This window comes from Suncus etruscus, chromosome 8 (assembly GCF_024139225.1).
Source record: "Suncus etruscus isolate mSunEtr1 chromosome 8, mSunEtr1.pri.cur, whole genome shotgun sequence".
Classification (NCBI taxonomy): Eukaryota; Metazoa; Chordata; class Mammalia; order Eulipotyphla; family Soricidae; genus Suncus; species Suncus etruscus.
In genome coordinates this window covers 124,245,772-124,261,318 of record NC_064855.1, presented here as the reverse complement: position 1 = coordinate 124,261,318, position 15,547 = coordinate 124,245,772, and the positions used below count along the sequence as shown (strand labels likewise).

At 58.8% G+C, this 15,547-nt stretch overlaps 2 protein-coding genes across 2 annotated transcripts in view; one reads left to right on the top strand and one right to left on the bottom strand.

Annotated features, from left to right (window-relative positions):
- Positions 1 to 15,547, top strand: part of ARHGEF7 (Rho guanine nucleotide exchange factor 7) — a 496,685-nt gene that overhangs the window by 248,567 nt on the left and 232,571 nt on the right. The window lies entirely within an intron of this gene.
- Positions 3,100 to 15,547, bottom strand: part of ATP11A (ATPase phospholipid transporting 11A) — a 31,958-nt gene continuing 19,510 nt past the window's right edge. Inside the window, exons 20-30 of the mRNA XM_049778101.1 lie at positions 15,009 to 15,186; positions 14,210 to 14,312; positions 13,942 to 14,087; positions 13,266 to 13,325; positions 12,586 to 12,713; positions 11,098 to 11,233; positions 8,937 to 9,002; positions 8,444 to 8,547; positions 7,002 to 7,167; positions 6,288 to 6,371; positions 3,100 to 5,338 (exon numbers count right to left, since the gene is read on the bottom strand). Coding sequence (XP_049634058.1) covers positions 6,294 to 6,371; positions 7,002 to 7,167; positions 8,444 to 8,547; positions 8,937 to 9,002; positions 11,098 to 11,233; positions 12,586 to 12,713; positions 13,266 to 13,325; positions 13,942 to 14,087; positions 14,210 to 14,312; positions 15,009 to 15,186 — 1,165 coding nt within the window. The 3' untranslated portion in view covers positions 3,100 to 5,338; positions 6,288 to 6,293. The remainder of the gene's footprint in view (positions 5,339 to 6,287; positions 6,372 to 7,001; positions 7,168 to 8,443; positions 8,548 to 8,936; positions 9,003 to 11,097; positions 11,234 to 12,585; positions 12,714 to 13,265; positions 13,326 to 13,941; positions 14,088 to 14,209; positions 14,313 to 15,008; positions 15,187 to 15,547) is intronic.

Genomic DNA, 15,547 nt, shown 5'->3' with positions numbered 1-15,547 from the left:
TTATGGAAGATCTTTTTTTTTTTTGGGGGGGGGGGGAGTGAGGATGGGCCACATCTGGCAGCACTCAGGAGTTACTCCTGGTTCTGCATCCTGGCAGGCTCGGAGGACTGAACCTGGTTCAGTCCCAGGTCAGCCACATGCAAAGCAAACGCACTACCACTGTGCTATCATTCTGACCCTTTTTGGAAGATTTGAAGCTTGCAATAAACAGAGATTCAGTGTCAGAATCTCCTCATCTGAAGCAGGCCCCACCCACAGTGACCTTCACCTGTTAGATGACACCCAGCCATTACCCAAACAAAGGCATCCCCCCCCCCCAATTTCCTCTTTCCTTTTCACCTAGCCCTTGGATATGTAAAAGTCCACCTGGATCTCACTCTACTCTCTCCAGTCTGGTTGTTTGTATAGGTGGAATAAAGAAAAGTTAGTTGGGGGCCGGGCGGTGGCGCTAAAGGTAAGGTGCCTGCCTTGCCTGCGCTAGCCTCGGACGGACCGTGGTTCGATCCCCCGGCGTCCCATATGGTCCCCCAAGCCAGGAGCGACTTCTGAACGCATAGCCAGGAGTAACCCCTGAGCATTACCGGGTGTGGCCCAAAAACCAAAAAAAAAAAAAAAAAAAAAAAGTTAGTTGGCTTGGGCTTGGTGCGCAGAGACCGCCAGGAGAGGAGATAGTGACTCCAGGACTCAATCCTGACTGGTTTGGTTTTTTTAATCCTTCGAGGCTACCCTTCTTCAGACCCATCTACCTGGGGCTGGAAATATGGCACGAGGATTTATTTTACAATCACCCCCTTGAGAGGAGGGGCCAGTGACAGGCACGACTTCTCAGACCAATGTCACCTCAGAGGACAGAGGTGAGCCGAGACCCCCAGCCACCAATCAGAGCAGGACAATGCCCCTAGGGTTGAGTCTCCAGGTTCTGATGCACAGGTCCATGCACCTGCCAGTGTCCAGCCATCCCAGGGTAGATCCAGCACCCCAGATGTCTGAGGACAGCAATAGCAGCTGGGTTCTGAGGAGCCAGGAAGGTCACATCCTTCCTGCTAGGACACCCCAGAGTCCACGCGCACCCCACATGCAAGGCCTGTAGGGATGGGCCCAGCTTGGTTACCGCCAAGTCCTGGGCCAGGTGTAAAGCCCGTGAGAGACGTGAGGGGAGTGGACCGAGATGGTCCAGACATCAGACACCCCGACACCACAGCTAACACCGGGGTGGCAGGCAGCGGCAATTGGCAGATGGGGAGGAAGAGTGTCTAGTTGTTCTCTGCAGGGCTGGCCAGGCCACTATGGTCCTTGAGTCCAGTGGGCCAAGGCAGGCGCAGCTCCTTGCACCCCATACACCATAGTCTGGAGGGGACCCTGGCCAATGCCCCGAGTCTTCTCTGCAGCCCCAGCTTGTGGGAGCTCTGGGGGGGGGGTGCAGGCCTGTACCTGCAGCTTCTCTGGGGGTGACGCTGCTCGGGAGAGACCCATTCGGTGTCCAGCTACGGCCCTGGGCCCCACAGGCAGGAAGCAGGACAATGAGCCTCACAGGAACCCGCCTCCGCCCGTCGCTCTGACGCACGGTTGTTTACGCTCCCTCGGTGAGAACACGGCCACAGATGTGCAGCCTCTGGCTAGGAACTGAGCCTCACCTATTTTGGGGATCAGTAGAATGAGCAATTATAAGGACTGTTTCCCACAGGTACCCCACATGTCCCCAGAGTGCCAGAGGGCGACAGAGGGGTTCTCCCCACCTCAGAAACAAGGGACCCAGTAGAGGTCTCCCCATTTCAGAGGCACGGGACCCACAGACAGGGTCCAGACACGGTCTCCTCACCTGTCATGTGAGGCCACAAATAGGGTCTCCCTTCAGACATGTGTCCCACAGATGGGGGTCTCCCCACCTCAAACATGCTGGGACCAGGCGGTGCTTCCCCACCTCAGACTTACGGGGCTCAATAAGGTCTCCTCGTTTTAGACAAGTGGGGCCACAGACAGGGTCTCACCTCATTCGTGTGGCCCACGAACAGGGTCTTCTCGCCTCAGACATTCAGGACTCAGAACAGGTCTCTCTACCTCAGACACACTGGGACCAGGTAGTGTTTCCCCACCTCGGACATATGGGGCCCACAGAAAGGGGTCGCCCCACCTCAGCTACTAGGAGCCTGTGGACATGATCTGTGAGCAGCTGCTAAGCCCAAACCTCTACCCAGAGGCCTGGCCTTTGTGGAGGCCCTTGCCATCCCGCCCTCTGGTGGACAGTTTCAGTACCATGCTGGGAACTGTGGACCAGAGGGCAGGACGGCAGCAGCCTCGGTGCTGACCCAGGACACGCCCAGGTGTGAGGCCAACAGCTAGTTTGTCTCCACAGACACATATGGAATCCACATCCCCGAGACTGAAAGCTGGGTTCAATTCATCATTTAATTCTTCAAAGCAGGTTAATGAATCATCATCAACTACACATTGTTTCAGAGGCTGATTTATAACCTTATATGCACCTACGAGATTCAACAGTTTAAAAATAAATTCCAGTGTGGGTGGCGACAGGCTCCACCCGTGACAAATACAGGCGCGAGGTTTATGACAGGGTGAACGGACGCTTCCGACAGCAGTGCAGACACACGATCATTTAAGTCAGACGAGAAACATTATATATATTAAAATCTGTAGATTTCAGTAAAGTAAAAAATAAAGCTATATAAACTCATCTTTAGATCTGATTTTTTTTTCTGCAAAAGTAGATTCAGACTTTCACAATACTCATGACACCTTCATTCATTAAAGCTTTGTTTTCCTCTGAACAATGCCCATGTCCGCCCGTCTGCCCATGCCTGCAGCCCTGCTATGAGTGCCCAGCGGGGCTCACCACGGACAGGCCGGGTTGGGCCAGGCTGCTCCCACGGAGCGCAGGGACCCATGGGTCCCCATGTCAGTGCAAACTGAGATCTCAGTGGCTTGAAAGAAAACGCAGAAAGTGCCAGTTTCGGCGGGGATGCCTCCCTTGGTGGCCGTGAGCCGAGACCAGCCTCAAGCTGCAAGACACAGGAGCGAACATGGCCAAGTCCCAGCAAGCCGCCAGTGATGGACTCTTCCCGCCAGTCAGTTGGGGTGGGGTCTAAGAGAGGGGGCCAGGGGCCAGGCCATGGAACCCCAAGGAGCAGGCAGGAAGGGGGCGTGTGAGAGTGGAGGGAAAGCGGAACTGGAGGCTCAGTCCAGCCCTGCTGAGGGTTTAGGGGACTCTGAGTGCCGGGACGTGCTTTAAGGCGAGTTAAGGCAATAACATTGGCTGTCCTGGGACTGGCCCTTCTCCCAAACGATGGCCCAGCAGGACGGGCCCGTTTCCTCAAAGGCTGCTCAGGGACAGGCCCCCAAGACAGCACAGCTCCTCTCAGGCACTCAGCTGTGACTCTGCACACCGACCTTGCAACTATGTCAACCTTCTGAGAGTCCAGGACAGGGCCACCACTGCTGCTGATGGGAGCGAGGGCATGTGTGATGCCCTGCGCGGGGCTTGAGTTTAAGGCTGAAGGAGGGGACGAAACCAAACTGGCAGGGACAGGAAGTGTGGCAGCAGCCGTGAGGACCAGGCCTGTGCCACCCCCCGAGGGAACTCGCCTGGTGCTGTCCTCAGCTTCATGACGGGCTCAAGTGTCCTCAACTTAAAAAATAAAGAGCTTCAACGACAGAGTCCGGAAATCAGATGTGGCATGTCCACAAAGGAATCAGAGATAGAAACTGCTTATGAAAATATTTCAGTGCAAAGGCAACTGTAGGAGGTCTAAAAAAATACATTACGGATCGTCTGTCAACGAAACACACGTGGACTTGCACGGCCGTCTGTGGACAGGCCAGCGCGGGCAGCCGGGCACCCTGCGTGGACGCAGACAAGCAAGGGACCCGCCCGGCACCGGCAGCACCCTGGGCTGCCGCCGCCTCGGATCTCCCAAGGCCAAATGCTGGGGTCCTGATCTTTGGTATGTGGTGACCCTCTCCTGGCCTGGCCATGGCACCCTCCTCTCAGTCTCCGGGACTCAGCCATCCGCAGAGCGCCCTGCGTGGAACATTCTGGACGAGCACTCGGCCCTTCCCCAGCACTGTGTGATTCAGGGTCCTGGGATGCACGTCCTCCTCTGACGTTCACTGCTCAAACTGAAATGTCTTCCTAAGGACCGTTAAGGCTATAATACGTCAAAGAGGCTGTTTCTAGAGACAGAAATTCAGGGACAGAAGAGGGTAGGGGGTGCGCAGGGGCAACGCAGTGAGCCTCCAGCCCCCGTGGCCAGCCGAGGGGACCCACACCAGCCAGGAGTGTCCCAGAAGGGCCGCGTGTGCGGTGAGGGTGAGGGACGGGCTTTGGGGGTGCCCAGATCCTCCCTCCGTGCGTGTACACCCTTCCCCAAACAGACCATGGACGCTACATTCTCAGACGTGCCGCTGCGCTGCTTGAAGAGGGGCCCGACAGGTCAAGCGCACGCTGCAGTTGGGGCAGGGTGACGCCTGCGGCCAGTCCTTGAATGTGCTGACGAGGGCAGTGGGTGTGGCCTTTCCTGCCAGTCCCAGGTCACCAGGGCGCTGGGAACATGTGGGGGACACAGGCACACACAGGGGGTGTCTGTGTGGCTCTTGAAGCAGCTGTTGGCCGCCCTACCAGCCCCTGGCAGCGGCAACTTGGGGGCTTTGGGGTCTCCCTGCCAGCCAGCATCACTGTCAGGGCTGGCCTGGGTGCTGTGGGAGGAAGACAGGAGTGGGGGGGTCTGGGCGATGGCCCTGGACCAAGCTCGTGCTGCCAGGACGGGAGCAGAAATGTCAGCACTGATGGTGCAGCCCGGTGACCCCCAGGGACAGGGCACCCAAACCACTGGCCAGGCCAGGGCCAAGGGGTCCGGCTTCAAGTGCCCTGGAGTCCTGCAGGTGTCCAGCACATTGAGGCCAGGGCAGGGGCCAGACTGTAGAGTCGAGTGGCATAAAGGGCACCAGGCCCCCCACAGGCCACGTGTCCTCAACCTCCAACAGCATCTTCGGGCCTTCCCACACGCCGCCGCATAGACGAGGGGCATCGCTGAGTCTCGTCATCCAGCCACAGAGAGCACCAGGCGTGGGGCCCCGCCTCCCAGGCCGATGCCCAGCACCGCTGCTTGTGAGCCTGGATGGGACTGCAGGGCGGGCGCGCCTGGTGGTGAGGGGCACAGAAGCGCAGCGCAGCAGACCTGGAGGCAGGGCGGGCACAGCACAGGGCCTGCACCCCTTCCCTTGCCTCCGGCTAGTCCCGCCTCGGCCGCACCAGGAAGTCCTTCAGCAGGGGCCAGTCGCTGTGGGGCAGGACCTGGGCCGTCGATCTGAATCTCTCACTTGTCTGCAAACAGGACAACACTGAGATGCTAGCCAGACAGACAGGGCCCATCCCGGCCACACTGTCTGTCGGCCACACTGCTTGCTGGCCGGCTCTGTTCCACGGGGTCGGTCCCCATCTGACCCCGGAATCTAGGTCCTCCTGCCATTAAGGCTGTGGGTGGTGAGATACCCTGAGTTCCCATGGAGGAAGAGGGAGCAGAGGTAGGAGTGGAGAGAGTGGCATAAGGATAGAGGCTCGTGTTGGAGTCTTAGAACCAGGCCTGGGACAGAGACCCAGAACAAGGCCTGGGTTCGAGCGCCCGCACAGAAAACTCTGCAGCCCAAGCCAGATGGACTCTGGGCAAAGATGCATCCTCACTGAGCTGTCCGGGGTCCCTGGCCACCTGCCCTCCCCTGACCCCCTGAACCTGGCCTGGGAGCCATATCTCGACAGTTATCAGGTGCATCGGCACAGCCCAGAGTGACCGTGCTAGCCAGGATACGCTATGGTCCTAGTGAAAATGTGTGTGTGTGGGGCCCAGTGGCTGGCGGAAAAGGCCTTTCCCAAGGCCGCATGGGAAAGCAGCCGGGGCCTCCGTCTGGAGACCATGTGCTGTGTGGGATAGGTGGCCAGCTGAGAGAGGCTGGGGTGGGTCCCAAGCCCCTGAGAGAAACGCTTCACAAACAGCCCCACACAGTGGATGCCTCAACCCCTCTGTGGGAGACGGAGCGCCTCACGAGGATACTGCGGGGCCACAGGTGAAATCACAGAAAGGAACCAGGCGTGACACTCGGCCAACCGGTGGGGCAGGGCCACTGTGCAAGGTTGGAAAGGTGGAGAGAGGTTGATCTAGAGCAGAGCAAGGCTTGCTTCACAGCAACCAGCTCCCCAGGGTCTGGAGGGACTAGGCCAGGGCTCGGTGCTTTGAGGGCGGGTGGCGGGAGGCCCGCAGGCCCCGGGGAGGCATCACCTGTGCTCAGAAAGCGAGACTGCCGGAGGTCTGCGAGAGCATAAAGACTGCAGGCTGCTCGGCAGAAAGGCACTGCTTCCGGGTCTGTGGCAGCCGGAAGGAGGCGGGAGAAAGGAAAGAAGGAAGAAAGGAAGGAGACACAGAACGGTCAGTCATGGCACCTCGACATGGCTGCACCCCTGTCCTGCAGGGCCCTGAGCACCCAGTCTGACGGGGCTGAGCTGAGTGCAGTTTCAACCCCAGGGGACAGTGGAGCAGGCAGCTGGGTCATGGGTGGGTGGGGAGTACCCTGTGGACACAGGAGACGGATACTTTGAGGTTTTGGGGAGATGGGGGTCTGAGGCCATGGGAAGGTCTGAGATCATGGAGGGTCTGAGGTCACAGGGAGATGGGGGTCTGAGGTCACAGGGGAGGGTATACTGTAGACACAGGAGACAGAGGTACCCAAGGTCATGGGCAGCAGTCATGCCAGCCTGAGGTCACGGGAAACCCCCTCCCTTCTCTAGTTTTGGGGTCGTGACTGGGAGGGAGCAGGACAGCAGGCTGTGTCCACAGCCTCTGGGTCTCAGGGGAACTGGCCAGCATCTGTTGGACGGGTGGGCTCTCTCAGGAGACACCCCAGGGCCCCAGCAGCAACCTGTCTGCAGAGGGCTCCGCTGTCCCCTGAGGGGCCGCCCCAGCCCTGTGCCCTCCTCCACCCGCCACCCTGCCTACCTGCACCCGCTCTGTGGCGCTGGGCCACAGCTGGCGGCACAGCACTTTCTTGAGCACATCGGGGAGGAGGCTGACGGTGATGAGCAGGACGATGGCCAGCCAGGCGGGGCCGCCCGACAGCATCTGGAGGAACACGTGGTACATCCGCTGGTAGCTCAGGAAGGGCCTGCAGGAGAACACCGGGCTCCGTCCTCATCTGTCTCTTCACTTCTGCTGCCCTGGGGCCACACCAGGCTCCCAGTAGAGCCCCCCACCCCACCCTGGGTGCTGGGAAGGCCCACTCAAGGGACTCTTGAGGGACAGAAAAAGGTGGACCAGGCAAGGACAGATGCCTCCTCCGGGTCTGGGCTATGGGGGCCCCTGGGCTCCCCGAGGTGTAGGCAGCAAGCATGGTCCTGGGGACCCTGAGCCAACAATGAGTCCATTGGGCATTTTCAGGGGAGGTTCAGGGCCAGTCAGACAGCAACATTCGATGGGAAAAGGGAGCTGAAGGGACAAGGGAGAACGAGCTGCCTAGCTGCACAGAACACACGCTTCAGGCCACTGAACGCCTCACAGGGAGACCTTCACAGGGGCATCTCTCAGAGGATGCCTCACAGGGGTCTCTGAGAGAACCCCTCACAGGGAGTCTCTCAGGGGCACCCATCTCAAGAGAGTCTTTGGGAGCCCCTCCTAGAGGAGTCTCTCTCGGGAGAGCCCCTCATAGGAAAGTTCCTGACAGGAGTGTCAGGGAGTCAGTAGTCACTCATAGGGTAGTGTCTCTCAGGGGGGCCCTCACAGGGATCTCTGAGGGGAACCCTTCACAGGGAGTCTCAGGGCTATCCCTCTCAGTATGAGTCTCTCAGGAAAGCCTCTTTCAGGGAAGCTCCTCATAGGGGAGCCCCTGACAGGAATGTCAAGGAGTCACTCATGGGGTAGAGTGTCTCAGGAGAGCCTCTCATGGGAGCCCTCACAGGACAGCATCTTCAGGGGAGCCCCTCCTCTCTCAAGGTCCCCTTTCACGTGGGAATCTTCTCAGGGTTGATGGGCTTGGGCCCCAACAAGATTCTCATATTCCCTATCCTATACTCAAATCACCAGGATCAATTTCCACCTTGCCCATGGACCCAGGCTGGGGGAGCTCAGACCACATGGAGGGATGACCTGCTGTCTACCCTAGCTGGCTGCCGGCCACACATAGCCAGGCCCTCCTCCCACACCCTCCTCCAGGGCCCCTGGCTGCCAGCCTGTCCCTGAACACCCCCCAGGGATGAGGAAGCCGAGGCTGGAGAAACTGAGGCTCTTTCTCAACAAGGCCTTCTGAAACCTTTCCTGTGAATGAGCACTGCTGTTTCCACCCCAGCAGCATCCTGCCCACACAGACATGCCTGTTGCACCCCAAAACAAAACGAAACAAGGTGAAAGGGGTGAGCAGGTCGGGGATGGGGTGAGGGGATGCCTACCAGATGACCCCTCCCCAGAGCAGGGAGAAGACGATGTAAAACAGCAGAGATCCCCAGATGACAAAGTGGTTTATCCACGTCCAGTAGTGCGTGTCCAGCGCCAGCTGAGGGACAATCACCAGGCGTGTGGGGAGAGAAGCAGAAAACACTGAAATGCCCACTCCAGATCGTCGGCTCCCAGGGGCCTGTGCCCATACAGCCGGGAGTGGCCCCGGGCCCCACTCGGGAGGTCTGTTGAGGAAGGAGCACCCTGTGGGTGGGTCCCGGGAGACCACAGCAGGGTGGGAGGTGACTGCAAGAGCCAGGCTTGATGGGCTAAGAGGTCCCACCACGCACTGTCCCTTCACGTGGGCAGCCTGTGCTGGCCACGGGGCCCTGATTGGGCCTTTCTCCACCCTGCTCCATGTCAGGGACTCTAGCTGGGCCGCCTACTCCTTGGCCTCAAACGTGGGGCCCACCCAGGACACAGCTGGGAAGCAGAGTTGAGTCGTACCTTCAGAGTGACCGTGAACACCATCACGGTGAACACTAGCGTCCCAAACGTCCAGTGGCCGAATACCTGCGGGAAACAGGCCCGTGACTGTGTGAGGGTGAGTTGCATATCTGGGTGAGGACGGGTCCCCAGGATACACCCTTGACTCCAAATAGAGGGTCCTAGAAATCTCTCCCATTTTTGAGGACCCAGCAGCTTGCCCTTGCTGGGCCCCTGGCACTGGTGGTGGTGGAGTAGGCACAGCTGGCTGGGCAGGAAAGGCCTCACCCAGTCTGCTGGAGGGTCCGTCAGTCAGACAGGCAGACAGACAGGCTCCAGGTGATACTGAACCGATTCCATGGGGCAGGGTATGTGACCTGCCCCATGACCACCGCAGCCCCCTCGGCCTCCTCTACTGGAGTCCAGGGCCCAGTGTCCTGCGTCGCTGCCCCAGAGTTGACCTGTGACCGGCGAGGCTTGCTTTGCACAGTCCCACCCTGACCGTGCTCAGCGGAGAATTCCGGGAGGGCAGGACTATGCACCGAACCCCAGCAGGGGGGCTGCCAGCCACCATTCACAGGCAAACATGGAAGGAAACTTCTCTGAAAGTGGAAGCCAACCAATTAACAAACCTCGGGGCTCCAGGAACTGGGAGGGCAGACCTGTTGGGAACGGCTGCCCAGCCGCTCTAGCCTCCAGCTAGAGACAGCTAGCCAGTCGATGGGGGCAGGAAGAGGTGGTTCCAGGGCTGCGGCCTTCACGCCCACTCGAGTGTGGCTTTCAGTGCTGCACCCGGACGCCCCCAGTCCAGGGCATCTCAGCTCAGACCCTCGGCTCATAGCTCTGAGCCTAGAACACGAGTCTAGAAGGAAGAACTTGGCTTGGCAGGGCCATGGGAGAGGGGTTGGGCAGAGTAGGGATGTGGGGAGGCCTACGGGAGCACAACACAGGGCACCATGGGTGGATTCTGGGGCCCCACCTGAGTGGGAGTTCAGGGCTTGTCTGCTGGGTTTTGGAGGGACCCTGAGCATCTGTGCCATGACTCTGGCTCCATAGCTGGGTATACCCGGGCATGGCTGAGCACGGTTAGGGATACTGGGTATGGCTGAGCATGGTGAAGTAGAACTGGGTCTTCTCAAACATCACAGAGTATGCCTTGGTTAAGTACAGCTTTGAATCCTTGAGTATAGCTGGCTATGTGTGGCGTTGACCAGGTAAGACTGGGGATGGCTGAGTGTGGCTGAGTCTGCTTGGATATGCTGTTGAGTATCTACCTGAAATTCACGGGGTTTGACTCATCTATGGCTGGGTATGGCTGGGTATGGCTTTGAATATATGGCTTAAGTATAGCTGGGTATGCCCGGATATGGCTTTGAACGCCAGAGTATAGCTGAGTATGCTGGTATAGTATACCTGGGTATAGCTGAGTATGTCTGAGCAGACCTGGGTATGCCTGGCATGGCTGGGTAAGGCAGCTATTCAGTCGCCTCCACACTGCCCTTCCCCAAGTGCCTGGACTCCCAGGTGCTAAGTGTCTGAATCCCCTTGCCCCACCCCTGGGGACAGGCAGTGTGGACCTGGGAGCCAGCCACTGCATCACATGCAGAACCTCAACCCAGACTCTCAACCCAGGGCACCCCAAGCCCCTCCTCCTGCGACTCCTCATGTCAACAGGACAAAAGTTGGCAGAGGCTGGGGCTGGGGCAGAGAAGACCACAGAGACAGGAAGACGAGGAAGATTCTAGAGATCTGGGTTCCACTGCACAGCACACACGGGCAGGGTGAGAACACTTCTGAGAAAGATCTCAGTCAAGCACCACAAACGGACACACCAGGGCAGCTGCCTTACCATGTGCGTGCTGGGGGGCAGTGTCTTGGGTAGGGAAGCAAGGAAGAGAGAAAAAGATGCAAAATAAAGTGTTCCACTGGGACGTCACCCCCAAGCTGCTCACTCAGACGGATGCTTTGGGGTGCTCTAGGGCTGCAACTGCACCCTGTGCATACTGGGCTATGAAGGGGGTGCCCCAGATACGGGCCCAGTGGGCCAAGTACTGGCAGACCTGGGCCAGGCTGGTCACCATGGCTGCCAGTTCCCTGCGCCCCAGCATGGTTGTGCCCACGAGGGGCCTGGTGGCACCGCCTCCCTCCCTCCTGGCCCAGGCCACCCTGCGTCTACACTCACCTGCCCGCTGCTGCCCACAGTTGTGTGTTCGAGGATGAAGTAAGCACCAAAGAAGAAGACCAGGGCGTCAAAGACTCCCAGGAAGGTCCAGTAGATGAAGACGCGCCAGCGCAGAAGAGCATTCTTGGCGATGTCCCTGCAGGCACAAGGAGCTGATGTGGGGCCTCAGCAAGCTGCTGCCTCTGAACCCCGAGACACAAGCGCCATCCCAGTGGACCTTCTCTCCCACCCAATGCCCACTGCTGCCTCCCGTCCCACCACGCAGAGTCCAGAAGGTTCTGGGACAGCCTGGAACAGAGAGCTGGCACGGAGCTGGGGCGGAACCCACGCACACAGGGCAGACTGTGGTGGCCATAGCACCCTGGGGATCCCCGGGGAGGCGGCTCCCTACGGGCCCACCCTAAGGATGTTCTGAAACAGCCCTTCTCAGATGCTCCTCTCCGACTCTGCGCCCCCAGAGTTTGGTCTGATGCTGACAGCCGCAGGCCACACTGCAGGCCACAACTCGCTTCTCAGGGCACAAGGGTCCAGTGCCCAGTGCTCTGGCTCCTGCCACAGACACGCTGCCGGTCAGAGCAGGCCATGCGTGGGCATGGATGTACATACACACACAGACACAAGCATGTGTGCGCACAATGAGACATAAGGCATGGGACACAGGTGCACGCTGAAGCACAGGGACACATATTTTTGGGGGGTGGGGGTCTACACCTCGTGGTGCTCCAGGGTTACTCCTGACTCTTTGCTCAGGATTCTCTCCTGGCAGTGCTCAGGGTACACGATGGGATGCTGAGGACTGAACCCTGGGTTGGCTGCATACAAGGCAAATAAATACCCTCCCTGCTGTACTGTTGCTGCAGCCCCGGGCACGAGGACACTATGTAAAACCATGAGAATACCCTTAAGACCTATGGGGCTCTGTGCATACACAAGATGCATGCAAACACAGATGCATGCAGGGGCATGTGCAGCAGAGCAGGCATGCTGTGGACACCCATGCCAGGTTTCGAGAGGAGGCCAGGTCCGCATGAATAGCAGGGAGAGGGAACCATCAGAATCGAGACGGTTTCTTCAGGCACACCCGGATCTACCCCGTCCTTACTGAACTGATTCAAGAACCAGGAAGCTGGAGCTGGGTGCAGAGGGCAGGGGATGGGTGGGTGGCAGCGCTCTGGGCCGCGGGTTCTCAGGGTGCTGAGCAGAGTAGCCGGCAGTCTTACTCCCTGGGGCACATGTGTGTGCATATACACACATGCACGAACTTACACATACATTCATGCATATATCCGTACACTCATATGCTCACATGTACACACACTCATAGACACCCACACTTGCACACATACATGCACGCACGTACACATTCATGAAAACACACACACACACACACACCACTCACACACTGGCCCCACCACGCACAGCGCCAATGCCCAGCCCGGGGACGTTGGTGTCAGGGCTGGTGGCTGCGTTGTCCCCCGTTGTGCTCACCTGTATAGCGTTGGGTCCCGGTGCAGTGTGTCGGTACTGACGTGCTGCTCCATCAGGCTGTACAGGAGGATGGGCAGAGACGTGAAGCTGATGTTGTAGAGTGTCAGGTAGGCCGTGTCGTACAGGGTCTGTGAAGAAGAGAACGAGAGCCGGCCCATGACAGGACGTGTGCAGGGACATGCTTTGTGACAGAGCCGAGTGCAGTGCCTGACAGGCTGTGGCACATGTGGGGACCCCCCCTCTTAGCTTGCCGGGGCTGCCCCCGTTCTCCTGCATAGCGGCACATAGATGGGGGTCTGGGGCTGCCCTGACCCAGGTGGGCCACAAGCTTTTAAGTTTGACAGAGTGAGTGCCAGGAAGGGGGGGCACATCCGGCCTGAAAACAACTTTCTGGGCTCAGGAGAGAGGGGGTGTGTGGATGCAGGATGTGCCAGGGCCACATCCGATAGGGAAGCTGCGGGCAGGATGAGGCCTCACAACATCCCGGTCGGGCAGAACAGAGACTGAACCCCAGAACCCGGCATCCCAACACCCACTACCCCTGCTGACACCTTCACCCCTGGACCAGCCACCCTTGCCCCAGCCCCAATGACACAGGTGGGGGGTCCTCTGAGCAGTGTTGCTGCCCCACACCCCAAGTGGATATGATGATCCCTATGAGGGTGGACACTAGGACTCACCTGCTGGGAGAAGCCACAGAAGAACTGGTAGAGAAACTGGGGGAAGATGAAGCAGACGTTCTGCAAGAGAAGAAGCAGTGAGCCAGGGCAATGGCATAGGGCACAGGGAGTACCCCCGGGTCCCAGTTCCTCTCATTAAGGACTGAGGGACAGAGGCTGGAGTGATAGCACAGCAGTAGGGCATTTGCCTTGCACACGGCTGACCCAGTTTGAGCCACTGGCATCCCATATGGTCCCCCAAGGCAGGAGCGATTTCTGAGTGCAGAGCCAGGAGTAAACCCTGAGCGTCACCAGGTGTGGCCCAAAAAAACAAAAGAAAAGGATTCAGGGACAAACACAGATGCAGCAAGAGGCCAGAGTGCAAAGCAGACGAACAGAGGGACCTTCCAGTCACTTCTGGGGTGTCTGGAGTTCTGGGGTAGGGAAGGAATTTCTGGGATGAGGGGGTCTCTATTCAGGACAGGCATCTGGGTCCCAGCTAGGGAGCACTGAAGTCCCACTACAACCACCGAGTCCACCTGGAAAGCACCTCTAGTCCTGCAGGAAATCCCCGAATCACCTGCATAAGCACCAAGCGCCCCACATAAGCACCTAGTCCCCTGAGGGAGGACGGAGGCCCCAGATGTGCCCACCTCGCAGACCTTGAGGGTCCCTGGAGACCGGCCCCCACACCCACCTTGTAGAAGAAATACTGCACCAGCTCCGAGATGCGCACGTAATACAGGTGTCCGTGCACGAGCAGCATCCGCTTAAGATGCTTGAACTTGGGGATGGCGTAGTCGCTGTTCCTGGCGGCCTGACGTCCCTCCTTCCCGATGACCCCTGGGGAGCAGCGCCCTTCCTCAGGGGACAAGGGGCGGGGCCATCCTGCTGGCCCGACCCCTACTCCCACACTAGCCGCCTGGGAGCTGAGGCCACGGACGCGGGTGTCCCCTAGGGCTCACCTATGCCCACGTGGGCCTCCAGGATCATGCTGACGTCGTTGGCCCCATCACCGATGGCCAGGGTGATGGGATGCTCCTTGGAGAGCTTGATGAGTTTGACAATCTGGAAACGAGAGGCCAGACGTGGCTGCCTGAGCACAGCTCTGGAGCCTATGGGAGCCGCCAAGAAGGTCCTGTTCTTGCAAAGGCATGTGTCCTGTCCAACTGCCCATGGGTGGGTGAGACAGTCCCAGCATGGGACCGGATCCTGGGGTGGGTCACTGAACCCACAGACTGAGACGAAGGCATAAGAAGGCCACTGCTAGCTGTGCTGCCCCATGCCGGGGCCAGTCCCCACAAGTTGAAGTCCAGGGTATTGTCAGCCCTGTGGACCTTCCTGTCCCCATCACCGCATGTGTGTCTCCAGGGAAGGGAGCTGGGGCCAGGCCACTCTGGTCTCGGGGGATGCAAAGGCAACTCTGCAAATGTGTAAGTGCCCCATGGAAGGAGCTGAAGCCCCAAGCCAAGAATTGGGGCACTGCTCCAGACGGCACAGAATGGGGCTGGGATAGAGCCCCAGGAGAAGGGGACAGAGGGACACCCTCAGACTGGATCTGAATCGTCACTGAAACCAGGCAAGTGCCCGGGAGCTGCCAGCAGACTGGCACCGGGAAGGCTCAGCCCGAGGGAGGCAGCTTCCCTATGTGCTGTGGACCAGCCCTGACTTGGGCGTGATGCTGCGTCTGACTCACACTTGCAGGACCAGTGGCTCTCTGCAGGCCCCTGCCTGGCCCCACCGTCTCCTCTGGGCACTGCCCACCTGAGCCTTCTGCAGCGGTGCCATGCGGCAGCACAGCAGGGCACTGCAGTTCCGGCAGATGTCCAGGAAGAGCTCGCGGTAGTTCCCCGCCGAGCTGCTGTCCTCCCGTGGCTTCATCACCAAGGACAGCGCTGCCCCGTCGATGATGAGGCCGAAGTCCCGCATGTCGGTGGAGAGCCTGCAGGGCATGAGCAGGGTCCCTCGGTCCGTACCCTGGCCACCGCCCAGCTGCCATCTGGATGGCCCGGAACCTGCACATTGCCTCTGCTAAACCATGTAAACTCATATCCACATACACACGTCTCTGCTGAACCATGTAAACTCATATTCACATACGTATGTCTCTGCTGAATCATAAAAACTCATATTCAGGTACACGTCTCTGCTGAACCATATCCACATGTCTCTGTTGAATCATATAAACTCATATCCACATACACACATCTCTGCATGCACAGTGGACACATGTGCCCATGTTCACACATGCACACACATCTCTGCAATGTGTTGTATCTGCACACGTTTTTCCATACATTCAT